General features: G+C 37.2%; 2 protein-coding genes across 5 annotated transcripts; one reads left to right on the top strand and one right to left on the bottom strand.

The window, feature by feature from the left end:
* Window positions 1-854: 854 nt before the first annotated feature.
* Window positions 855-5,490, top strand: LOC101736861 (alpha-(1,3)-fucosyltransferase 10). Of its 4 annotated transcripts, XR_009975415.1 has the most exons (4): window positions 855-1,015; window positions 1,185-1,258; window positions 1,339-2,030; window positions 3,236-3,582. XR_009975415.1 is itself a non-coding variant. In XM_038016908.2 (3 exons), the coding sequence occupies exons 1-3, from the start codon at window positions 994-996 to the stop codon at window positions 3,985-3,987; spliced, it is 408 nt and encodes a 135-aa protein (XP_037872836.2). In that variant the 5' UTR covers window positions 855-993; the 3' UTR covers window positions 3,988-5,490. The 4 variants fall into 4 exon arrangements, 3 of the variants coding, with proteins under 3 accessions (XP_037872836.2, XP_004932555.1, XP_004932556.1); XM_038016908.2 differs by lacking the exons at window positions 1,339-2,030; window positions 3,236-3,582 and adding an exon at window positions 3,676-5,490; XM_004932498.4 differs by lacking the exon at window positions 1,339-2,030.
* On the bottom strand, window positions 5,438-27,301 carry LOC101737414 (dihydropyrimidine dehydrogenase [NADP(+)]). Its single transcript, XM_004932502.5, has 22 exons — window positions 27,076-27,301; window positions 22,988-23,098; window positions 21,032-21,202; window positions 20,569-20,730; window positions 19,845-20,032; window positions 19,610-19,736; window positions 19,217-19,364; window positions 18,423-18,592; window positions 17,554-17,631; window positions 17,130-17,262; window positions 16,116-16,303; window positions 14,771-14,977; window positions 13,553-13,717; window positions 12,116-12,268; window positions 10,993-11,113; window positions 10,304-10,387; window positions 9,162-9,340; window positions 8,429-8,605; window positions 7,360-7,596; window positions 6,312-6,376; window positions 5,677-5,769; window positions 5,438-5,592 (listed from the first exon to the last, which is right to left on the bottom strand). The coding sequence occupies exons 1-22, from the start codon at window positions 27,112-27,114 to the stop codon at window positions 5,502-5,504; spliced, it is 3,087 nt and encodes a 1,028-aa protein (XP_004932559.2). The 5' UTR covers window positions 27,115-27,301; the 3' UTR covers window positions 5,438-5,501.

Raw genomic sequence — 27,301 nt, 5'->3', positions numbered from 1 at the left:
TGTTCTAAGTCTCAGTTTTTACAGTACAATGGCTGCCCCACCGTTCAAATTGAAACGGATTAATCCTTCACGGCAGAAATAGGCAGGGTGGCGGTACCCACCAGTGCGGGCTCACAAGACGCTCTACCGTCGGTACTTATGCCAAGGTGCTTTTAGGCACCACAAGCACCGGTCACCGTCCTCGTCGAACCCGTCGCTTGCGACGAAGGGCTCGACGAGCGAACTAACTCATAGACACAGCCCACTGAGTTTCTCGCCGGATCTTCTCAGTGGGTCGCGTTTCCGATCCGGTGGTAGATTCTGCGAAGCACTGCTCTTGCTAGGGTCAGTGTTAGCAACTCTCCGGTTGAGCCCCGCGAGCTCACCTACTAACGTTAGGGCGAAGCTGAAATAGCCTCTCAAGGCTATCAGCATAGGTAGGGAAAAAAAAAAAAAAAAAAAAAAAAACTTATGCCAACTATAATTATTGCGGGTTTGATTTTAATTACACGATGTTACTCCTTAATCGTTAAGGCATCCGTGAACATTTGTTATGTATGTACGGATTTCATTAGAAAAATTGGTAGCTGCCAGCGGGATTCGAATACCGCCACAGTCGCATCACTCGATACGAATGCACCGGGCGTATTATCCTTTAGTCCACGATGACTTCAAAGGTCAAGTTCGCTTTGTTCTCAATTCAACACGACTATCAACTTCGCCGCGTCAGTAAGAGTCTGGTGATCTCCTTCTAACCCAAGAATGTAGACAGCTAAAACACAAAAATATTATTGAATACCATTATGTCTGTAAATTTAAACTAACTAATTTCATTAAGACTGGCTGCCTGGAAGAAGTTTTCCAATAACAATAAAGTAAGTATTATATAATTGACACATCTTGAAGTTCTGTTTGACTTCTGAGTACTTCAATTACTGTTTAATGTCTTAGGGAAGCGTTATTTTAACATGGAAATATTGTTTCGTCAATGATAATATAAGTAATATCTTCAGGATGTCTGATATGATAATAAATGGTAAGTTTTCGCTAGCACAAAACTAAAACCCTTAATCATCTGGTACTAAATGTATACTAGGAGAATTGCATGTCTGAATTAAAAATATCGTGACCTTCACAAAATTATTTGAAGAAGCAGATTTTATGAATTTCCAAGAAATCTTATTTCATTTCATTATTTTTTTTAGATTCTGTACCAGTCGACAAAAAGTGGAGTGAATTAATTCGATACAATATATTTATCATGAAACTAGTAGAATTCGTAAGTAAATAATATCAATGTTAATACTTGGTAAACTTATCATTTTCATTTTCTCTGATATCCGTATCCGTTCGTTGTAGGGTATATCTCTAATCATCACTATATTACCGCTGGCCATTCCAAAACCACAAGGACACATGTACTGTATTTCAAGTGGTCCAACATTAGTGATCTCATTTCTTTTTATCATACTTTATTTTAGAAGAAGAGTGCCACTTTTTATGGAAAAGATGTATTTGTTCTTTCAAATATTATTTACTTTTGGTGCTTTTATTCAATGTTTCCTTTTAAATCTCGTTCGTGTTTGGTTGTGGTTAATTTATGGAGTATTTTACTTTGCTTTATTAGCAGCGTTATCTATAGATTTGTTTCTTATTGCAAACGAAAGAGGGTGTACGTTTAGTTGCGCGTAATTATTACTTCTCATTTTCTTGTATTCATACAATTTTTGTGTAAAATAAACAATAAAATAAAAGTGTGAAAGAAAGAAAACCCTTTTTACTGATATCCACATTATTGATGCTTGACTAAAATTGTTTCTGGTGAACAGCCCCATATTTTGTGATCCTGAATATAGATAGATAAATACTTAGGCTACATATCATTTGTTTAAGACTGTGAAGTAGTGATCACAATTCCACAGTGCAAGCAAAGGCCTGGATTACCAAAACTAAATATCTGTAAAACAGTTATCCACATAGAAAAAGGCTTGTGGTCTACAAAGTTTGGCTTGTGCTCACTTTTCGGCACCGAATGCTGTGACAAGTGGTAGGTATGTACTTGCCAAACATTCATGAAGCATTGATACACCAAAATAAAGCGAGATGCTAAATGACATGATATACACGATGTATTTATATGTCACTATGAAAATTTACAATTGTGGGATTATGAAACTATATTTATGGATTTTGTTTCTCGGCTTCTTCCATTGTTATTAGCGTCGTCGAATTTCTTTTAATTCAGTTCCCCCTTAGAGACATGGTCACTAAAGATTTGTCTCTATGAACTAAGTCTCTATGACTGTCCAATTTAATAAATGAACCAAATGAATGATAGTGCTGTGGGAGATTAAAATTGACAACTCGTTTGTGTTTATAGTTTTATAGTAAAAAAAGTACGTTAATACTGCTCATTATAAATAAACCCCTAAAAACGAAGATACGACAATATTTAAAATTTCATCTATTTTTATGCGCCATATTCTTAACAATTCAATTCAATAAGCTATAGGCTGGTAATTTCATTAAACTTCAAAAAGTACACGATTAACGTGTCGTTTTAGGTTCATAGTTGTGGGTATTTGTATATTCTTTACAACTTTCGAATGCAAATCATTTCAACTAAGGTGATGACCTCTGAAAAAACACGTTAGTTTTAGTCCATACAATATTACAAGGACTAATTTATGCGTTTACTATTTTACACGACGTCCTAACATTTAACGTTATAATGAAGATAGTACATATTACCAACAAGCGATCATAGACGCTTTTTTTTTAAATAAGATTTTATACGTTTAATTAAACCCTCATCTCTAAATTTTTGTATACTATGTCATAACTAATGTTTCTAAACAGTAATGCAAAGTGCAAAGGGATACCTACAACCACAAGTAAAATTAGGGATACAACTTAAAGTTAACTCTCAAAAGAATAATCAAAGTAAAAAAAGCGTATAATATATATTATTCAAATCTACTGTCTCCAAAAAAATATTATGAAGTATGTATTGTGTTCTCAGTTTTCGTCGACATTCCTTGAATAACTTGTTATTGTTATTAAACAAAAATATTTAAAAGTAATTGACATTTGACTATGTATATATAATATAATTTCACATGTAATAAATGCCTAAAGTCTCCCTCGTATTAGGTTCATTTAATTTAAAAGCTGATTGGAAAATGACTTCATTTGACCCAGGTAAGATATTTGGCTAGTTTTTTACAAATAAAAAATCCGTGATTGTTACTTTTAGGTAATGTCAATGATCCTAATGATTTTACCGTTTATATTATCTGATGCCGGGATAATGCATTGCCTGGCGGTTGCGCCCACACTTATAATGTCTCTCATGTTCATCATATTGTATCTGGTGGATCAAGTTCATGACATGGCTGAGCAGCTGTACTTAGCTATACAAATAACACTCAATACCATAGCTTTAATAGCTGTTTTTCTAAGAAAGTATCCAGCGAGTGCATTATATGGACTGTTTTATTGCCATCTGTTAATAGCACTTTGTATAGATCAATACTATGTGTTTAAAGAACGAGGTTGTACATTATTTAAAGATTAATTTAAATAAACTGCATGTAAAATGTTTTCTACTTTTATTATTAACAAACTACGAAATAAAAATTTTATTTAATGTTTTTCAATTCTGAAATCTTAACAAACAGTCCGTATTACTTTTAGGTAGTGGCAATGCTCCTCAACATAGTTCCGCATATAGTGGAACCGGTGGACGTGTTAGCTTGCCTCGTCTCTGGTCCCACACTAATGCTTTCGGCCCTTATTATGGTTCTATACATTGTTGATCAAGTACAATACGAAGCAGAATTGTATTATGCCATCATTGAAATTACATTGACAGCTTTGGCTCTCATTAACTTGTTTATTGTTGGGAAATTGAGAGGAGCTATTTATGGATTGTTCTATATTGATTTAATAATCGCTTTCGGTATGGACATATATTACATGCACAAAGAAAGGGGCTGGACTTTTTGAAAACACACTTGTGCAATTGATTTAAAATCATTGTGTGATTATAACAGGAAAACTCATATAGTGACTGTTTAGAGTATGTAATGAATTTCCTGTTATATATTGTGCAGCATTGAATGTTTGCAGTGATAATGTGACAAGTGAAAGATTAAATAGGAAGTTGAAATCAACAATGTTTTATGTAATGACAGTTATGTTTTGTGGCTGTAAAAAACTGCTGAAAATAACTTTGTGGAATTTATTCTGGATAGTTTCGTTTTTAACATTGGCAACTATATATTGGAATTATAATGAAAATTACAGTGAAGTGGTAAATGCATCGGAAAACCCGTTGATTATTTGGTGGACGGATGGTTTCCCGGGATCGGCAGAGACTAAATATTGTTCAAATAATATAAAATGTGATGTTTTTACAATAGGAAATAAAACTAAGTTGCATAATGTTGCAGCGTACCTATTTTATGGCAGCAGTATTAACTTTGACAATCTTCCATTACCGAGAAGACCAAAAGATCTAATTTGGGGATTATACCATGAAGAGTCTCCAAGAAATACAGAAGAACTTTTAAGTGAGAATGTACTGCAACTTTTCAATTTTTCTGCAACATACAGCAGATACAGTGATGTTCATTTTCCTTTGCAATATCTGAATTCTTTTGAAGATATTACTGACACGACTTATTTTGTGAAAACCAAAGATAAAGATGAACTTTTGAATGAAATTGCCCCCATTATGTATTTGCAGAGTGACTGTGAAACATCCACAGAAAGAGATTTATATGTACAAGAATTGATGAAGTTTATAAAGATTGATTCTTATGGGGCTTGTTTAAATAATAAACATTTACCTTCGAAATTCAAACGAGATTATTTAAATAATTTAAATGAGGAGTTGTTTTTAAAATTCATTGCCAGATATAAATTTGTGATCTCAATAGAAAATGGGGTTTGCGAGGATTATATTACAGAAAAATTTTGGAGGGCTATTAAAGTTGGAAGTGTTCCCATTTATTTTGGATCTCCTTCTATTCGCGACTGGCTTCCGAATAACAAGTCTGCTGTGTTGCTGGAAGATTTTCCGTCTCCGAAAGTAATGTCCGAACATTTATACAAACTTTTAAAGAATAACTACCTGTATGAAGAATATTTAGAACATAAAATAATGCAAAAAATTTCTAATAGGAAGCTTGTTGAAGAATTCCGTTCGAATCCAACTCAAATAGATACTTTAAAAACGACTAACAAATTTGAATGTTTAATTTGTGAGAAAATTCATGATAAAATAAAGGGGAAATCTGCTGTTAATGTTGTCACCAAAAAGCATTACAACTGCCCTAAGCCTATCTCTGCGTTGACTTTGAAGGTAAATCCAAACAATAATTGGGTATTTTCTCGAGATTTTGCCATTGAAAAAGCAAATAATATATATAACAAAATAATGAATGAACATTAATTTTTATTAAATATTTATTTTTATATCAAATATATATATTTTTTATACAATGACCGTTCGTTTGTTATTGACAAATTCCGTCTAGAGGTGAAATCGGATGAATTTCATAGCCTAAACCCCTTTTGATGACGTGAGGAATTTTCTTCGGGACCATTCTGGAAAGAAAAAAGAGTTTGTGATATATTAATTAAAATAAAATAATAGATAACAATAAGGTGTTTTAGATATAATCAACTTACGATATACAGTCGATAATTGGGCACACAGACAAACATAGAGTACAACCAGTGCAATCATCGGTCACATGTGGAAGATGGGTGTCAGAATCGAATCTGTAAGAACATAATATATTAAAACGTTGACTGCCGTGTAGACTCTTCGATCTTCTAACTAAGGCGCCGGAATATCTAATAGACTCCGGGAAAGACGAATCCGCAGATACTGAGAATGAATATATTTATAAAATTCCGAAAAAGGCTAAAACATACATTGCAAACAAAAGAAGACAAAGTCAGGCAATCCAGGCGCTTAGTGATTCATTTATAATACAGATAGTACGCTCATATAAATTTAAAAGCTCTAAGCCCACCTGGTGTTAAGTAGATACCACAGCCCATAGATATCGTTACTAAGTGAAGGGTCCCTGTTCAACTTGAGACATGAGTTCTAAGCCTCAATTGTATAATACAACGACAATCACACCCTTCAAACTGAAACGTATAGTAATAGCAGTAGCTTCACCGCAGAAATAGTCAGAGAAGTGGTACTTACCCTAACGGACACACAAGGTGCCCTACCGCTTATAAAAGGAACGGGCAATCGATTGACCAGCTCCTGAAATTTGAAATATCAATGTACTTAGAGCGGAACTTACTCTATCGCTTGGTACCCAGAGTCTGCACACGCCATGTAGCATTTTCCGCAATTGATACACATATCCTGGAATTGTTGAAAATTAATAAGTAAACCTAAATTAATCATTAGAACACCTACTTGAAGCATTGAGCACGCAACGGAAATACATTGACATTTTGACGGTCTTAAACTGTTTCGATCACGAATTAGTCGGTACCACTTACATCATTTTGCCTTTACTCAAAGACATCATCTACTATTGAAGACTCCTCCATTCTCGTTTAATAGAAGATTAATTTTAAGAAGGACCGCGTTCAGGATAGAACCCTTCGTTTTAGCCAGATAGTACGTCGCACAAAAGATCTCTAGTACTGCATAGGTACCTTGAAAAGTAAAGTACAAAACACAAATAGAATCGAAGTGGCTCAGTAGACCCAGGTGTTTCAAACGATCGATTTGTGTTTCGGCTTAAAGAGGAATGACTATAGCCGTTACTCCATAATAATCGGAATCTCGACCTTGAATCTCAAGGTTGACCGAGAATATCAATTCGATTCTGGTATTGCGCGAGCCGCGAAATGATTTGCCAATTTGCGTCGGAAAAAAGTGCACGTTTACCAACTACCAATACTTTCAACGCGGAAATGGCTGTAAAAAACCGCTTCCACCATTGACTGGCCAATGGAAAAGGTAAGTAACGTTTTATAGGATGTAAGTGTACATTGTAAATAAAACTTATTGCTATCAAGCGTAAAACTTTTCATTGTAGTTTTTATCTTCGTGAACCATTACTACATACATAGGAAAAACTGCTATCGGTAGGCAAACGACCTCTGCTTCCACACTAGACAGGCCGTGGCTCCCTCTCGTATTAAATATAATTAATTACATTTCATGCTAAAAACGATTAGTAATAAAAAATAATCTAGGGTGTATGTAAGCAGCAGCCGTTTCCGTTTTAAGGATTGTTTCGATTAGGTATTTAAAGGCTACGAAATTTCAGATATATCTCAATTAAACCGGACCTAGCAGATGACTTCTAAAATATGAATAAAACAAAAACTCACATCATCAATGAGCGCGACGACTTGGAGTTTATTATCCAGGTGCTTGTACGCCCCCACTTTAGGCAGAGCTTGACCCAATACGTCGCTGATTCTTGGTACTGCGCTAAGGCCGTATGTACTGCCATTGGTCGAACGATTGTCAACAACACAGTCGTCGTCCAGTAAACCTAATTTTAATCTATTTTGATGGAGAATCTGTTCGCGTTTTTTGTTGTAAATACCGAAGTGTGTCAGTACCTAAAAACCAAAAGCGGTTATATTAAAAACATAACTCACCTTCACAAATGCAATGCGTAATATTATGCGTATTTTGCACGGTTGTCGGGTCGTAGGTGCAATTATTTTTGCAATTTTAGCAGCGTGGATAGGCCTCTTACGAGGTGGGTCGATGACCTATTAAAACTCACGGGAATCCGCTGGATGCGGACTGCACAAGACCGATTATTGTGGCGAACCTTAGGGGGGGGCCTGTGTCCACGAGAGAACATAGGTGAGCTGCTACAGTCCAGTATAGTGCAGGCGCAATTAAAACTACTTTTACGTGTATGTGTATTTTTTTTATTGCTTAGACGAGCTCACAGCCCACCTGGTGTTAAGTGGTTACTGGAACCCGTAGATATAAGTTCGAGATATAAGTTCTAAGGTCCGGGTATAGTTACAACGGCTACCCCATCCTTCAAACCGAAACGCATTACTGATTCACGGCAGAAGTAGGCAGGGTGGTGGTACCTACCCGTGCTGACTCACAAGAGGTCCTACCACCAGTAATTACGCAAATTATAATTTTGCGGGTTTGATTTTTATTACACGATGTTATTCCTTCACAGTGGAAGTCAATCGTGAACGTTTGTAAGTGCGTATTTCATTAGAAAAATAGGTACCCGCCTGCGGGATTCGAACACCGTTGCATCGCTAGATATGAAGGTACCGGACGACTTAATCTTTAGGCCACGACGACTTCGAGTATGGACTTATATGGGCTTCAACAATAATTTAACAAAAGGTGCGCCGTGAGCTTGTTGCTCTGTATGTGCAATAAATACGGAAACTGAAAATTTTAAGTAGGTACCTTTCCATTTTCGTCACGAATTGTTTGTACGGGTTTTCCTTTCTGGTGCTTAAAAGTAGGTGGCGATTGTCCCGTCCATCCGTCTAGACCACGAGAACGTAGATACAAAAGAGCTTTAAGTCCTGTTATGTAATCTTCGACCACTGTGAAATCTTGATTTTGCACTGCACTGCAAATCTACAAAGAAATCAAATGCGTACATTGAAATTGACTTTTTACAATAGAGCATGTTTTATGAAAAGATTTCATGAAGAAGAAATAAAATTTAAATGTGACTTGAAATACGGACAAGAAATGGCAACACGAATTATGTAGGTATTGCCAAACTAAAAAAGCTACTTATGCATTTAACAAAACTTGTGGTGCCCCATTAATGTATACTTCTAAAATCACAGATTTCGGCAAGACTACACTTTCTATATAAAAATTAAAAATTATAAATTTCTTTATAAATAGACAAATATAAAGATAAACAAATAGTATGTATGCGTGTGTGTGACAAATACATGGTAGTGTGTGTAATATTTTTTTATTGATTTAATATATGTATTTTTTGTGCATAATTAAAAAAAAAAAAAAACATTCTGCACGCCTTCTCTATATTCTCTACAAGTGTGAAAACTTCATACTCCTCCGTCCGCACGATTTTCGTAAACAGGGGTACCTACTAAGTTTTTCCTTCACGTATTAATATATAGATATATAGATGAACGTTAACGTAAATATGTTGTACCTGTACGACCGGTGCACCACACAAGATGAACTGTAGTGCCGAATCAGCAGAGTCGATACCTCCGATGCCCAGTATTGGGAATCCCGGTAATTTATTTCCGACCGCAGAGACTGCCCGCAATCCGATTGGACGAGTCGCGTTCCCCGATACGCCGCCGTAAGTTGTGCGTTTTTGTTTACCTAAAATTTTAGGGAATATAAAGCTTTTGTTGGTCACATGGGCTTTAATTAATACAGGTATTGCCATAAATTGTCGCTGTTTGGCGGCTTAATGTCATTGTAGTAATTACCGAGACACTAGACAATGTGTGTTTTTTTTTTTGTTAACTCTTGAATATGGAGGGTAGAGATAAGGAGCACCATCTTGTATACGAGACAAGTCGAAAAATTTTCCACTCGCAAGCAGCAAATTACTGTTGGAAAACTCACCGAAATAGCGCTAGTGTAGGAAGTGGAAATTATATTATTATAGCAGACGTAGTTTATGGCGCTGCTTTTTAAATCTTTCCACCTTTTTTATTGCTCTTGTAGACAGATAAGCATACGGCCCCCGTGATGGTGAGTGATTACCGTCGCTCATGGACGTGAGCAACGCCAGGGTTAGAGCCAAGCAGCTGCCTACCGTTTAATAATCTCCACAATCCTCATTTGAAGAAGGACATGTCATAGCGCTCGGGAAACACCGTGGAGGGGAGCTCATTCCAAAGCCGGATGGTACGTAGCAAAAAAGATCTCTGGAAACGCACTGTGGATGGACGCAGTGGCTCCAGGTAGTAAGGATAAACTCTACTCCGGCGGCGAACGGTGCGATAGTAAAAAAGGAGATGATGAAATCATCTCAAACAATTTCGCAGAGATTTCCACAGAGCACTCCCCCAGACCGCTCCACAGAGTCCCTCTGCAGTTTCAGAGGTTCCAAACGATCCATGAATATCCACATACTACTATTTGCTACCTTCATTGGCTCCTTTTCAGCGGACAGTTTTTAATACACTAAATTAGAATAAAATAATACCAATATTCTGAAATAGGCATCGTGATTCAAACTGCTTTGTTAATTATAAAAAACTAGAAGCTATAAACTAAATTAAAATTTATTGACAAGTAATGTAATGGAAACAATACAAGCTGTTACAAACGTACCGACGGCAGGCCAAGGTGTTGCGTCCGCTTTAACCGACATTAATCCCGATACTGTGTTTATGGCAGAAACACCGTTCGCACCACCTGAAAATTGCCAACCACACACAAATTATGACTCATAAATGAAGTGCTGACTATGTAGTACAAGGTGCAAAGAATATTTTGTGGGCTAGTTCTTCCCGAGGCAGAACACAGTCGTTCAACTAAGTTAAACATTAATATTACTAGTAGGTGAGAAATTTATATTGCCTTTTATAAGACTATGGTATACTGGGATGGTATGGACATGCGATGAGACGAAATCAAAATGAGGTTGGTAAGAGAGTGTTAACTATGAACGTGGAAGGATATAGAGGAAGAGGGAGACCTTAGAAGAAATTGATGGATTGCTTGAATGACGATATGTGTAAGAGGGGAGTGAGCGAAGAAATGGTATATGATAGAGGAGTATGGAAGGAGACAACATGTTGCGCCGACCCCAGGTGACTGGGAGAAGGGCAGGAGAATGATGATTAGACTACGGTATACACTTAACAGTGTATAGGCCGTGAATGCAAACACGGGTTTACATTCATAATACCTACATTTACAATGAGTTAAAAATGCTTACCTAATACTAAAATGAAAAGAATACAATTCATATTTCTCCATCATTTTAGTTTTGTTAATGTGAAAATTGCATTAAGTACCTTCATAAGCAGCCACAGCGATACTGACAATGTCCGTAATATTTGGTGTTAATTTCACAAAGAACGGAATCTTGATGGCTTTGCGTACCCACTGAGAAATCCCTTTCACTAACACCGGATCCTGAGAATTTTTCAAATTAATATTTTAATCAATAGAGAAATAAATATAAAATAGTTTACATTATAGGTACGTACATTCATACAATTTAATAGTTTGGTAGTAACAATTTAGTTTACAATTATAGAGTTAGGCGTCCATTATATTTCAAAATAATTGCTATTTAAGCTTTACAGCTTTACAGGTTCCGAAACATTTCAAATACCTATACCATTTCAACATATTTGAAACACTATTCTTTTACATTAGTCGTAAAATTAACTCGATTTAATAAATACGTGCCTCGTGAACCCGTAATGAATGTGAAAATAGCTGGCGGACATTATCTGTGTGCTTAGTGCGAGTTTCTTAACATTCTCGATAGCGTAAAAGTTAACCCAATTTTGTATGCAGTTGGAACAGCGCCCCTAGCGGCAAACGTAGGCAAACGATCCCATTTTATACAAATATGAGATAACTTTTACGCTATCGAGAACGTCAAAAAACTCGCACTAAGCACATCGGTGTCACGCGAGAACGTTTGCCTTATATATATATATATTTTTTTTTATGATTGAAGGATTACTGGTGGCCCGGAGGCCTTTCCAGTTTCACCAGGACAGGTGGGCGAGCAAAGACTCAGCCAGGAGGGGTGGGATTTGCTAACAGCTACCCGAGCGCCTCCGAAGGAGACCTAACAGCTCAAGAGTAGCTGCTTCGCGAATGAATCTACTACCGGATCGGAATCGCGACCCGCTGAGAAGATCCGGCGAGAAACTCAGCGAGCTGATTCATGGGTTACGTTGCACGGCGAACTCTTTGTCGAGTTCGACGAGTACGGTTACCGAGGTCCCTAAGCCTGCTCCTAGTGTTAGAGCTGAAGGCGTCTAATGCAAAGGTTATTGGATCTGATGGATCCGTAAGAACGTGACCTATATTTACTGTACACTGCGTGTAATTTTATAGACCAGCACTATGAAATTGACAATCTGTCGTCGTTTTATAGACGAATATCGTCACACTCACCTGTCCACAGGCAAGTCCCATGCCAGATTCTCCCATTCCGTGTGGGCAAGATAGATTGAGTTCCAAAGCGTCTGAGCCCGCGGCCTCTGCTTTCCGTGCTAATTCCGTCCAGTCATCTTCATTGTACGAACACATTATCGACGCTATCACCACCTGTCGGATTACATGAAGAAATATTATTACAATCATTCGCTCAAAACAGCGATGAAAAGCAAAATAAAAAATTCAGCGCACGTACCCTCCTAATATTTGAATTTCATTGCTGTAAAATGACAGCCGATCCCACCCGGTAGTAAGTGATTAACAGGATCCATATACAAAAAACACCTGACCCTATTCTATCCTGACAGATCCCCACAGACGTCCACAGATGGACATACGCCTCCCCCAAGCCTCGCCACAACGACCGGTCCTACGCTACATCCATCCAACGAAATCCCGAGAACCTAAATAGATAGAATAGCGTCGATCCAACTTGTCCCCTTATCATCGCAGTTATAAAAATGTTACCGAAAAAACAGTTGTTCCACACTTCGGAGTGTTCACAATTCGCTCTGCTACTAATATTTCTTTTATTCTATTAAGTAGATATGAGATCGAAGTTTCGATTGTATTTTAAAGTGTCTGTCTCGGCAGAAATAGACAAGATAGACAGATGTTTACTCATGCGGGCTTGCACCGCGATTCTCCGTAAGTCTAATGTTAGCTTTTTATTTATTGCTTAGATGAGTAGACGAGCTCACAGCCCCCCTGGTGTTAAGTGGTTACTGGAGCCCATAGACAACGTAAATGCGCGTCCCACCTTGAGATATAAGTTCTAAGGTCTCAGTAACGGCTGCCCCGCTCTTCAAACCGAAACACATTACTGCTTCACGGCAGAAATAGGCAGGATGATGGTACCTACCCGTGCAGACTCATAAGACGTCCTACCACCAGTAATTACACAAAAAACTTCAGAGGTGTCGAGGGACACCCGGATGGAACGAAGTTCCTTTCGATTAATTAGTGAAGGAATTGTATTTTTTTTTTAAGTTATAATAATAAATTACGGCATTATGAAGAAGAAAAAAACAATACTATGAACTAAATTACTATTGTTGAAACGCTATCTCGAGAAACTGTAGGTACTCATTACGCGGACCAATCGGATACGAGCAATGTCACGCGATAAGCGCCTACACGTTGATTGGTCAGAATGACAGATCTAAAAAGTGTCGTGACAACTTTTCGTAAGAATTTTTTCCGTCTAGCCCCCTTTCACAACGCGCGATAAGGAACTTCGTTCCAATTATAATTTTGCGGGTTTGATTTTTATTACACGATGTTATTCCTTCACCGTGGAAGTCAATCGTTTACCTTTGTTAAGTACGTACCTATTTCATTAAAAAGATTGGCTATTAACAATAGTCGAGTTTATTCAGCAATAAGAAAACTTACTTTATTAGGGAAATCTTTCTTCAATTCTTTAATGCTCTGGCACCAATACGCTTCACATTTCTCGGATATAAGTTCAATGTTCAGGAATGATCCTTGACCTGGACCGTAGTTCTCGCCAGAGGTGACGCCGCGTACGATCCGAGGTGAGACATTCGTTACTATATCCTAGAAGTGAAATCCATACCAAAATTATAAATGCGAAAGTATCTCATCGTGATAGGTAGGTATTCTGATAACATAATCTATATATTAATACGTGAAGTAAAAACTTTGTACCCCTTTTTCGAAAAGTTCGCGGACGGAGGAGTATAAAATTTTCCACGCTTAAAGTTTATATAGAGAAGGAGTGCAGAATATAATTTTTTTTTTTGAACTGTGCCTAAAAATACTTTAAATCAATAAAAAAAACATTACACACACTACCACCTATTTGACTCATTACCTACGCTTAAACACTCTTTTGTTTAATGTTAAAGTCAAATTGACAATAGATTAATATTGTTTATCTTTAATATTATTTATTTATAGTGTAGCCTTGGTGAAATTTGTCTATGATAGTCTTTGACAATAAACCCTTAATAATGTTCAAACATAATTTCAATTAATTATAGTCGAATTTCGACTAGCAGCGACCATTACTTACAATTATTGATTGTAATTACGTAATTAATGTAATTAATTATTGTAATTACTTTAAAGGTCTATGGATGTTATCAAATAAGTAAATTACTTTTTTGTAAAACGATACCAGGGTGAAAGAAATGTGGATACATAATCTAAACAACGTGAAAAAATAAGACATAGTTTTTCAAGTACAAATAGTTTTGACACAAAGTTGGCCCACTTTTGGGCATTGTCCTTTCTTTCACGAAGTCAAAATTTTTGATACCGATACTCTTCGCGCGTGGCAGCGTGTCTTCAACAATTGCTTTTGTTCGCTAACTGAACATTAGGTATACATCTAAAAAGGCACTATCCCTAACAAAAGTACTCTGTAAAGGTCACGACCCTCAACACTGAGGAACACGATGCAAGGAGGAAAAAAGCACTGCATTCCATAATTTAGGGGGAATTTTTTTATTGCTTTTCTAGACTGACGAGCATACGGCCCACCTGATGGTGATTGGTTACCGTCGCCCATGGACGTCAGTAATGCCAGGCGCAGAGCCAAGCCGCGGCCTACCGGCAAATTTAAAAAAAAAATGGAATATTTCGTACCTTGTCTAGTCCAAAGGTCTTAGTCACCGCAAACCCCCATCCCTGTTGGAAAGCTCTGCGTATCATTGCCGAGCTGGTAGTGGGGGGAGCGCTGGCCAGGCCGAACGGGTTCTCGAACTTGATCCCGCACACTTCGACTGAAAGGTCCACGTCGTCAATAGGACAATGGAATTTTGGGAGTTCTACCGGCGAGTCGAACGGAAGGCCCTGGAAAGGTTGAAGTTTAAAGTCAAGTTTACCCTGGGAATATTTCTTGATCATGTATAGTGAGATTGCAGTTAGCGGATACCAGTTTAATAACTTCAAGGGAAATCATAATTCGACGCTTGAAAGGCAAACGTGAATAAGCGACAATAACCACTTTGTACATAAATGATAGGCAATAACCATATTCGATACGCAAAAAATATATATTTCTAGGTCTATTAAAATAATTTCAATCCTACAGCTAGATTCGTTAAAATAGATTTTTTTTCAGGAATTTCAACTTTAAATTAGTCTACTGTAAAGTTCACGCATTGTCGCTTAGTCACGTTTGCCTTTCAAGCGTCGAATATTGTTCTATCTATTGGCTTAAGACACCACGCCGTGAATATCTATTCCGTGAAAATCTTATTATTATAGTACCTACTGTACAGTGTACAAGCGAATCCGTTATTTAATACACGTATTTAAATGAACCAAAACTAAACGTTGCTCCTCCGCTAATAGCGATCCTCAATGATGAGGATCATGGCCGCCTCTATGCATGGCTTCACAATGATGCATCATCTTACATTAAATAAAACAATAGGGAACGGAGTTGGCGATTATCGGGCACGAACGTAAAAATAAATAAATTTCCTTCATGTTTTTTTTTATTGCTTAGACGGGTGGACGAGCACACAGCCCACCTGGTGTTAAGTGCTTACTGGAGCCCATAGACATCTACAATGTAAATGCGCTATCCACCTTGAGATATGTTCTAAGGTCTCAGTATACTTACAACGGCTGCACCACCCTTCAAACCGAAACGCATTACTGCTTCACGGCAGAAATAGGCGGAGCGGTGGTACCTACCCGTGCGGACTCACAAGAGGTCCTGCCACCAGTGATTACACAAATTATAATTTTGCGGGTTTGATTTTTATTACACGATGTTATTCCTTCACCGTGGAAGTCAATCGTGAACATTTGTTACGTACGTATTTCAATAGAAAAATTGGTACCCGCCTGCGGGATACGAACATCGTTGCATCGCTAGGTACGAATACACCGGACGTCTTATCCTCTAGGCCACGACGACTTTAATATTCATATACATACAATCTAAATTAGAATAAACAGTGCAGTAAATAGAACTGACCTGCAAGTAGCAGTGCATGTACCAAGCCGCCGTTTTGCCATCGTTGACAGATTCAACAGTTGTCTCGGCCACTCCAGCCAGATCCCCGCCTATGAACACGCGGGGTTCTGAGACGCTTTGCATGCTGGAGTCTTCTACTTCTGGTAGTCCCCAACGGTTGAACTTCACACCAAACATCGCTTGTATAACTGTAACGAAAAGAATTGTTATATATCAGTATGACCTAAAATAACCTGAACGTATCTTTTTTATGGGGATCGTAATATACGACAAATAGTTATATTAGCTCAAAGGGGTCACCTCTATCGATCACCTCTATTGATAGTGTGACGTATCGTGAGCTCTGATTGGTACTACATTGGTACTACTAGGGTCATTCCTATTTCTACTGCGAATTATACTTGTTTTTTTATTGCTTAGCTGGGTGGACGAACTCAAAGCCCACCTGATGATTAGTGGGTACCGGAGCCCATAGACATCTACAAAGTAAATGCCGCCACCTACCTTGAGATATGAGTTTCTACAGTAAAACACCCTTCAAACCGGGACGCATTACTGCTTCACGGCAGAAATAGGCAGGGTGGTGGTACCTACCTACCCGTGCGGACTCACAAGACGTCCTACCATTTAAAGGTTAGGTTAGCAGGGACAATTTTATTCTGAATAATATTGCAATCGAGCTCCTCTCTTTAATTTTGGTATGGGGGTAACAGGAATGGTGATTGTTTGAATTAAATATTAATCATATTATAAAAAGAACGTTTGTTTGCCTTATATCATTTCTTTTCTGAAATTAATACACTGGTTTGGTGGAATACCACAAGTTGATGTTTTTAATTCTTTTTATTTTTTCTTGATATCTTCTATTTATGTTTAGGATAAGAGATAGCTGAGTGAGGCATTTGAGAACAACGTCAGTGCCGGCGACTCCTTTTGAGAATGTTATAGTTATTTCTTACCGTTTTAAGTTTGGTTCTAACAGCAACGAGTTGACTAAATAAAAACGAGCTTTACCATCATTATCATAAAGACCAGAACCGAATGCCGAAATGATGAAATTTGCTTTTAATTGCATGATTTGATCGTGATCTTCGATCCATTCGCCGTCTTCTAATTGTTCCGTGCGGCACATCTTTAAACCAATTATCTGTAAAGGTGAGTTTATTTTCAATAGTGATCTACTTTCAACCATAATCACCCGAGACTTAGATTCGTTTTGTTTATTACAATTTCTCCTTGATTTCGTTATTAACATTTTAAATATGTAGAAAAAACTATTTCCTAAAAATTTCTTCGATCCTTTTTTTGACGATTAAAAACCCGACGATGCTCCTCAGACGATTCTTACTTAAAGAATTTTTATTTGCAGCGTCGACAAAAAATTTTTTTTTTAATTAAAAATTCCGGTACATTTCTTAAAAATCATTTTAAAACCAACCTTTCCGTCTTTGACAATTACTTCTTGCGGAGACATGAATGGTACGAATTCACATTTTTCGTCTTTAGCCAAATCGACCTGAAATAAAATAAAGGTAAAATTTAAGTATGTACGTATTTGACATCTGTTTAGTATTAAAAATTATAGGAATATGTATATATATTTATGTAATTTTAATCTCGTTTTTTTTTGTTACGTAATTGCCAGTGGCCTCGAAAGGCCTCGAAAGAAAAGGTGTGTTTTATTTGATGTCAGCATTAAAAGTTCAATGTTTTTAATTGAACTTCAATTATGTTTACTCCATTGAAATAGCTGAAGAAGTTTTTTTGTTATGATATTTTTTCCAAATTTTTTTATTTTAAAGCCCTTCCTGTAAAGTTGCAGCAATGTCATAAATGTCAAAAATAAAATGTCAATGTCAAAAATAGCTTTTCATCCGTCGATATGATGACAATAAAAAAACGCGAAATTGAACCTTAAAACAGTTTCAACAATAATTAAATTACAGTTTGCGCGGAAGCGCTAGTCACCGCCTGAGGTATGTGAGCGGCAGGTAGGTAGGTTTCGTGGAGTCGGAGTGGTGGAGCTCGATGGGGTTTAGTCGGTAGTCGGTTTTGCGGGGCGGGTCCTGCGTCGTAGACGCTGCGCAGCGCCTCGCGCGCCTTTCTCAAGGCGTAGTCTCCCGGTAGGAATTGGAAGAAGAGGAGGACTTTGGTCTTCCTCTTCTCCCTCTTCTTCTCTGGAGGCGCCGGAGTCCGACATAACCCGGTCTATTACCCCTCTCGACCGAATCGCGCGCTCTCCCGTCTCACCCCGCCACATACCTCAGGAGGTGACTAGCGCTTCCGCGTGCACCATAGTAAACTCACTTCTTCGGGCACAGCTCTTATATTGCTGAATCCTTTTCTAAACACGACATAGACCCTTCTAGCTCCGCAACGTAAAGCAGATGTGGCACAGTCGAACGCCGTGTCGCCAGCTCCCAGCACTACGACGTTACCGTACAGCTCTGGTAGTGGTGGCTTGCAGGCACACATTCCTGTTGGAAACGAAGAGCATGTGAATCTAAATAAATAGTTACGAAATAAAAACTGTGAACATTACTTATTGTGGTCTTCGAGCAGCACACGAAGCAGTGCAATGGCTGCCCCACCCTTTGAACCAGAACGCATTACTGCTTCGCGACAGAATTAGACAGATTTCTGGTGCCTACCCTGGCTAGCTGGGCTAGCAAGGGATCATACCACCACCATGACTTTATGTGTAATTACACTTCTAATAAACAGTAATTCGATAGGACATTTTGTTGATGCGGGAAAAGTTAATTTTGATCCTGGTAAGGCACTTTCCGTGTCCGCCCAGGTCACTGCGAACTAACATAAACATAACAGCGTGATCGCGGCTTAAGGCAAGAAATCACGTTTACTAATAAAAAAGAAAATTAAAAAAGATACGCTTAACCGGTCAACCAACCGCTAGCAAGCTATGTAATTATATATACTAGATCATGAACTCGTTCGATCTACAAGAGTCTATCATTCTATCAAGAACCTATCATTCTATCTAAAATATCAGGACACGAAAAGAATCGGAAAATGTTTTATGTACGTAATTAATAAAGCTTTTTTTATATAATCATAATTGTGATAAGAAGGTTATTAACCTTTCTTACTGCCTCTAGATACTAGAGGCAAGAAATCCTTGCTAGTGTAGAAACCCATTTCTTGCGTAAGGCCTTTGAATATGGGAACGCTTTTGGGTTCCGGTAATCCGATCCCGAGGAATACTGCTGCGTGGTCTTCAAGGAGATTCTATAAAATAAAAACAATATAAATGCAGATAATGGACACATTTACATTTTATATTTATAATCATTCGGGAGGAGTCAAACGCTTCGCAAGATCTGCGCGAACGAACGGATCGCTAGTTCATTCACTAAATACATACACGTGTTGAATATGATTCGTTCGATCTATAGTTCAATTTTGAGGCGCGAAACTTCGAAACCAATGTAGCGGATCAACGAATCACGATTTATACATTGGCACTAACTCACATTCAAAGTGATGTCATTTGTAGACAGCATTCTTCCGGTCTCAAATTTCACTCCGAGGTTTTTAACGAGATCAACTTCGTATTGTACCACTTCGTATGGAAGTCGGTATTGAGGGATTTCTGAAGAACTGAAAATGAATACCGCCGGTTAAATGATTTAATACATAAAGTATTTTATTTTTACTAGATATGTATATGTTGTTTACTATTTTGTTACTTTAAGCGGTTATTGTTACCTTAAGCCCCCGAGATACTTTTCCTTCTCGTACACCGTGATGTCCTTGTAACCCAACCTAGCCAGGAAGCAGGCACAGCTGATACTGGCCGGTCCTCCGCCGATCAAAGCGATTTTATGGTCCCCTCCTTTTGGTAGCGGTTTCGTATTGGGGTCTAAAGTTTGGGGGATGCCCATCTTCATGAATATCTGTAAATAGAACACAGCGCATGGTGTGAAGTTACAAAATCTTTTTGCTATTAACACATGATCAAATTTGTGTCGTCCGTGTCAACGAAAATTGTGTCTATTACTACCTACGTGTTAACCGAACAAAATCCTATGTAAAAAATGTTTCGAACACTTCAAAATCAAAACAGGGTGCTAGCTAACGATTCTCAATGTCGATAACAAACTTTCATTTGCTATATTGGAAGCACAAATACGTGTCAATTTAATGAATTCATCCTTCGTAACCCAGCGTTCTAAAATGAAGGTAGCTAGCCGCTACGCGAGGAATCGTATCTTGCACATTGTCTAATTTTTAAGCTGTGTATACATTGCGTGCTGTCTGTGCGTTAAGTCGTACACTGTGTGCATTACTAATTTGTACGTTATTACAAAGTTAAGTCGTGCACTGTGTGCATTACTAAAAAAAATCTTACGTTACGGTCGTTTTTTCCCGGTTACGGTACCCCTCCGCATCGTCCCTTAAGGAAATTCGTTCCAAAAGTCAAATTGCTTACGTCAACAGCGAAATGTTGAAGTCCTCCAATATTGATAGCTCCTTCTTCAGTGGCGTGAAGGTTGCATCCCCCGACGCATAAATCGCTGGTGGGGCAGACCATGCCGCAAGTCAAACCGAGGGGATTGTCTGATAAAATGGCCTTCGCTGCTCCATAGTAATTCTGTTTCAATTCATTCAGTATGTAACGATTTTGATGCTTGCAATTATAAAGGTAATCCAAACGAATAAATGATTTTTTTCGTCTTTTTTTTATTTGAATAGTTAAGCTACGGAGTTCACGACACTCCTAGTATTTAGTGGTTATTGAAGGCCATAAAAATCATAACATGGATAGGCTCCTAGGCTGAGACATGAGTTCGAAGTCACCACGAAAACTACCACCAAACTAGTTAAGGTCTACAAAAAAGATTTCGACGGCCAAGTAGGTACGGAACTTTCGGTTTCTTACATTATCACTTTACCTTATTGGCGATGCTAGTGATGAAGCTTTTGACATCGATCTGCGTGGGACACGACTTCTGACACGGCGCGTCAGCACACTTGAGACATCGTGCCGCCTCCCGTAAAGCTCCACGTTCTGACAGCGTCGTGTGTTTGATATCGTCGAAATTCTTGTTCAGGGTTGGACATGTCTGTAATCAAGTTTATTCAAAATTTTAATCTAAGTATTAATTTTTTTAGTGTGTGAGAGCTCAAGGCTTATCTAGGGTGATTCGGTTTTCGGAGCTCATTTAAGCTAAAAATAATGCCGTCAATTTTAAGACCGCAAAACTTGATGTCAAAGTGTCTATTGTATTGGTTAATGACAATATAACTGTAGCGGCAGTTTCAGCCTTGACGCAAAGCGATGCAATTATTACTTTGTTACGAAAATTCCTAGAACAGGCTTGTCTTGTAAGAATACATAATTGTTTACGATCACACGATCCACAACGAGTGTGTGCCCGTGTGGCGGATTGTAGGTTTATAGCCTTTGGCAGCGTGCATTACGAACAATGTTTAATCTGTGCTTGAAAGAAAAAAAAGCCCGCCAAAACTAAAATGCCAATCTTAATATTTTAATTGTTTAATTTCGTTTAAAAGATTGCTTATTCACTTTAAATAAAACTTGCATGATTATTGCATTATTTAATTTACATCGACATTCAAGTAATAAGTCCAGACTCCGAAAACGAAGGAGAAAAATTAGTTTTACGAGTGATTCGTGTGTAGGAATAAGACTGCTATTCAGTTGATTTTTGAGTATTATTTCTGATACAATTAAATTGATTTCTCGTTTATAAGTATGACGTTTAATTTACCAAGGCTAATTAAGTCGTTTGCTGGTTCGTGAGTGTGTAAACTAATTTAAGTATTTACGAGTGATACATAATTACTGTTCATTAATTATTTTCATTCACGTTATCTTGTAAGTGTGCAAGAAAACGTGCCTAGACTACAATAATTAGGTAAGCCGTTTGCAATATCACCAGTTAAAGCACCCATTTATTTTTCAAATATTTTGAAACGGCGATAGAGCACTCGACGTTTTGTTTTAATATGTTCTAGAAACATCGTTTACCATTATGGCGATAATATTAGGGGCTCTGGTAGGTACTGTTTTGTGTTTGAATTTGTTTAATTGGTAAAACATTTTAAAATATGGTAGCCTTCTTTAGTTTTGAAGAGATTTGTTCTCAGCGATATGCAGTGGCTTAGTTGTGCTCCTAGCTGATGCCCATGAGCAACTTTGAGCATTGGAAGTCAATAACAAATAACTGTCCACACAAACGCTGTAGAATATGGGGTACGTAGGAATATGAAATACGGAACAGTTTGTGTGTGTGTTGTGCCAGGCGAGCAAAGAAGAAAATTACATATGTACTTATTTATTTGAATTAATCAGTGAAGCGTAAAAATATAAGAGATACTGGGAAGAGATCTGTCGTACGTCACAATAATTTTTAATGAAACAAAAAATTTGGTACTACTTATCTAATCCGAAACATCATATTAAGGCAAAAGGTTATATAATCGGCAAATAATATAATAAAATATAAAATATATTTATTAGATTGAATGTTTTATTTCGTAATTATTTCTAATGTATTAAATACGACCATATACTACATTTAAAAGTTATTTTTGATTTAAAAAATGGGAGAATAAATAATGATTGAAATTATGAATGATTGAAAAAATAATTTAATTTCACCGATGGGTGAACAAGTTCACGGCCCTCGAATGTCGCTTTGAGACATGAGGTCGAATGACAGAATGAGGTCCTTGGGGTAGCCCACGAAGAAATACGAGGCTCTCCCACTTTTCAAACTGGAACGCGTCACAATTTTGCGACAGAAACAGGCTAGATCGTGCTACCTATACCCGCGCGGCTATTCAGTAATTTCCCATTAATTTCATGTGAAACAACTACTTACAGTACATTTTCTATCAGCATTTCTTTTCCAATGTTGCTTAATCTTCTTGGTTTGGGCCGATGGAACCAAATTGGTGTAAGGCTTCACTGTAGGATTTAACTTCAGGAGATTCTGAAATAAATTGTAACAAAGATGTACCGTAGTTGTGCATATAATCTTAAACTAATTAGTTAAACTGAAAATATTAGACAGCTGCGTAGCTCTGCCCCTGGCATTTCTGAAGTCCATGGGCGACGGTAACCACTCACCATCAGGTGGGCCGTGTGCTCGTCTGCCTACAAGAGCAATAAAAAAATGGCATTTCGAATTGAAAGAGTTGTTGATTTCTAATAATAATCTCATTATTTTATAACTAATTCCTGAAATTGTTTCTGAAGTGGCCGATTGTATCATCATAATCTAATCATAGCTTTACTTATTCTTTACAAATATATTACAATTATTTCACTGGTGGTAGGACCTCTTGGGAGTCCGCACGGGTAGGTACCACCGCCCCGCCTATTTCCGCCGTGAAGCAGTAATGCGTTTCGGTTCGAAGGGTGGGGTAGCCGTTGTAACTATACTGAGACCTTAGAACTTATATCTCGAGGTGGGTGGCGCATTTACGTTGTAGATGTCTATGGGCTCCAGTAATCACTTATCACCAGGTGGGCTGTGAGCTCGTCCACACATCTAAGCAATAAAAAAAAAACAATATTATAAAAAAAGAACAAATTATCAACACAAAAAAATAATTTACAGATGAAATCAAGCTACAACACTTCAACTTACGTAAAAGAGATAATTATCTTATTTGTAAGAAAATTGTGTGATGATGGCCACGTTTTTATTACATACTCTAGTTTACTTAGCACTGGGTCAGTGACCTTTTCAAAACTTACAGCATGCGCAATAAATATTATGGAACCGAAAATATCAACGTGTTTAAAATATTGAGTACCTACTTTTGAATTATCATTTTGTGTTCTTCGTGTTATCAGTATCACCCTTATCAAAGTTTAATGCGCATTCGAGATGAATTTGACTCTTAATGAACTAACATTAAAAAAATATTTGTAATAATTTTCATTCCTTTATTAAATATGTTTTGCATGTACGTAGATCGATAGGACCGTTATCGGTTTTATTATTTATTATTATTTAGGAATCTAGTAAAGTTTGTTCATTTTATATAACATATTTAGAATCATTCGTTAAATAAATATATTGTTACCAGCTGGGGCTTAGGTCCAATAAAAACTGTTCATACAAATTTTCTTGCGCATCGTTCAACTTGCTGTGCAAATTATTTGGATAAACTAGAACACTATACGGGGTGTCAGGAATGCTAGTGATTGACTGTTAGAGCACTCTCGATACAACTAGAACATTGAAGAAATGTTCTAGAATATTCAAGAAATGTTGCCGTTGTTTTGATATCGATTTTTTACTATTTAACACTGGTGGTAGAGCGTCTTTTACTGATGATTCGGCGTCTTATCAGCCCGCACGGGTAGGTACTACCACCCTGCCTATTTCTGTCGTAAACCGGTAATGCGCTTCCGTTTGAAGGTTGGGCTTGGGGCAGCCGTTGTACTGTTCAATTGAGATTTATAACTCATGTTTTAAGATGGGCGACGGCTTTAACGCGGTTGATATCTTTGGGCTCTGCGTGCTTAGTGCGAGTTTCTTATCGTTCTCGATAACGTAAAAGTTAACCCAATTTTGTATGCAGTTGGAACAGAGCCCCCCCCATCGGCAAACGTACGCAAATGATCCCACTCCATACAAATATGAGCTAACTTTTACGCTATCGAGAACGTTAAAAAACTCGCACTAAGCACACTGGTGACTTAGTAATAAATAAATAAAAATATGACGTTATTTGTACCGACATGACACTGTTTTTGTTGAAAACATATTGAAATCTTGGCTTTGTTCCTCAGTTTATTTACGCACGGACCATTGTTTTTCCTATAACGTTTGTTACTTTTCTTCGTCCACACGTATTAGCTTTGGTATTGTCTTAAATACATTCAAATGACTCAGCTGTGTATCTGTTTTAATTATCTATTCATATTTGCATTAATGTATCTTTAAGCTAACTTTATGAACATTAGATACAAATAACGAATAAAAAACCAAAGGGCTTGATTTTTTTAGGAATGTAGTGAAATGAAATGAACTGTCTTCAATTCATATTTATTCAGTTTGCTTTGTCGTGAGCGAAATACTAACGATTTCTGCAATAATATTAAATAACGCGGTAATTGCATTATACCTACGTTTAGTATCGATTTTCGTTATCACCTAATTAGACCCTGTGATGACAATTAACCTCAATTCTTAAAAACGTAACACATTCATTGCTCTTCAGATTACGATAGTTATTCCGAAAGAATGTTTACTTTTTCATTAAATAAAAACGAACCTGCGAAGTACCTTTTCTTTGTTAAACATATTACTGTAAATGATTTTAAATTGAGTCTGTGATCGCGTTTTATTGCACGTCAATGCCAGAATACTTTAGATACATTTCATGACCGTCTATTCTACAATCCCTATATTGACACTAATAACATTCTCTGTCGCATTTCCGACTTTTTGAGGTCATATTATAATTCCGGTTGCTATGAATAGACACATTGCAGTAGATAATGATCAATGTTGAAAGTTTATTACCTACGTTACGATTTTAAAAACTGTCTACTGTTACACTACTCCAATATAAGAGTTTTTGGACCTTGGAAGGCAACATTTTTTTTTTTTTTTTTTTTTATTGCTTAGATGGGTGGACGAGCTCACGGCCCACCTGGTGTTGAGTGGTTACTGGAGCCCATAGACATCCACAACGTAAATGCGCCACCCACCTTGAGATACAAGTTCTAAGGTCTCAAGTATAGTTACGTATTTCATTAGAAAAATTGGTACCCGCCTGCGGGATTCGAACACCGGTGCATCGCTTCAACACGAATGCACCGGACGTCTTATCCGTTAGGCCACGACGACTACAAAGACAATATAGTCTATGATGTAATACCGAAGGGAATCTTTGACGTTGTATCTCAAGATTGGTGACAGTTTTCATGCTGTGGCACCTCAACACGAGATGTTTAGAAATTGTGTGCTAATTTTATTTATTGATTTTGGATTTTATAACTTTTATAATTGAAATATTTTTATTTATTTGCGGCGGAACGTATTTTATGCCCGCACGGCCTCGTACCAAAATTCTGTTATTCATCCACACATCCACAACGATGTGTTCCAGTTTTAAGGATGTTAAAGTTGTTGGACAATACAATTGAGACTGCGGCCTCAGTGTTTTAAAGTGTGTAACGGTATGCAGGTTGAGATGTCTAAGGGCTCCAGTAAACTTTTAAAATCAAGTGTGCCGCAAATTGATTCATACCAACATGTAGGCAATAAATAAATTAAAATCTCCTCCATTCTTTCAATTTGTATTCGATACAAGGTTAATCTTAATCTACAGTTACCTATAGGTATGTATTTTAGTTGAGAATTGAAAAGGTAGGTAATGGACTAATGGTGAAATAACTACAGCAATACGTGCGAAATTTCAAAAACCATTTGTGTAAATAAAAATCAGGTCTGCCATATCTTTTCATTAGAAAGTCAATAAAGTTTTATGAAAAAAATAATACAGATATTACATAAGTACGTTTTGCGAAATATGATAATTTTTTTCATATTGCATATTGCTTATGTTAATATAAAAAGTAAAGGTGACATAAGTCCATCTATTTAAGTGTTACATTATGACATACCTTTTTACATTTTTGTCAATATCATATTAATTTTCAACGGTTTTATTGCTTTCGTAATAAGATTTCATTTTGTAAAATTAATTGGCCTGCGGCACAAAATTGCTCTGTTAAAAAGCGGCTCGTCAATCAAACAATTAGGTATTGCTGAACGTTTATGGATAAATAACATTATCACGATTCCTTAACAACCAACGTAGGTAATAGCCAGTTAACTTATTACTAAAGTATTCTTGGCGCGAACGTTATCAATTATTATCAGTTTTCGAATAATAATAATAACAACAAAATAATATATATACATAATAATAATTAATTACTCACCTCGATGTCGGGCAGCTCTTTACTTAGTAGCTTCGCCATGATGTTGGAGATGGATTTAAAAAAGTCAGTTTTGTAATCACTAATAAAATGTCTTCGTGTATAAGAATACTTTTTCCGTGCAGACGGAGTGGACTGCTCACTGGCAGTGCGACACAGCGACTGATTGATGATGAAATAAAACTGAATAACGAATTGCACATGTTATCTAGAGCTTGTTTTCATAATT

The sequence above is a fragment of the Bombyx mori genome, chromosome 17, assembly GCF_030269925.1.
Source record: "Bombyx mori chromosome 17, ASM3026992v2".
NCBI lineage: Eukaryota > Metazoa > Arthropoda > Insecta > Lepidoptera > Bombycidae > Bombyx > Bombyx mori.
Note: the sequence above shows the minus strand (reverse complement) of the source record. Positions and strands in the feature narration are given on the sequence as shown.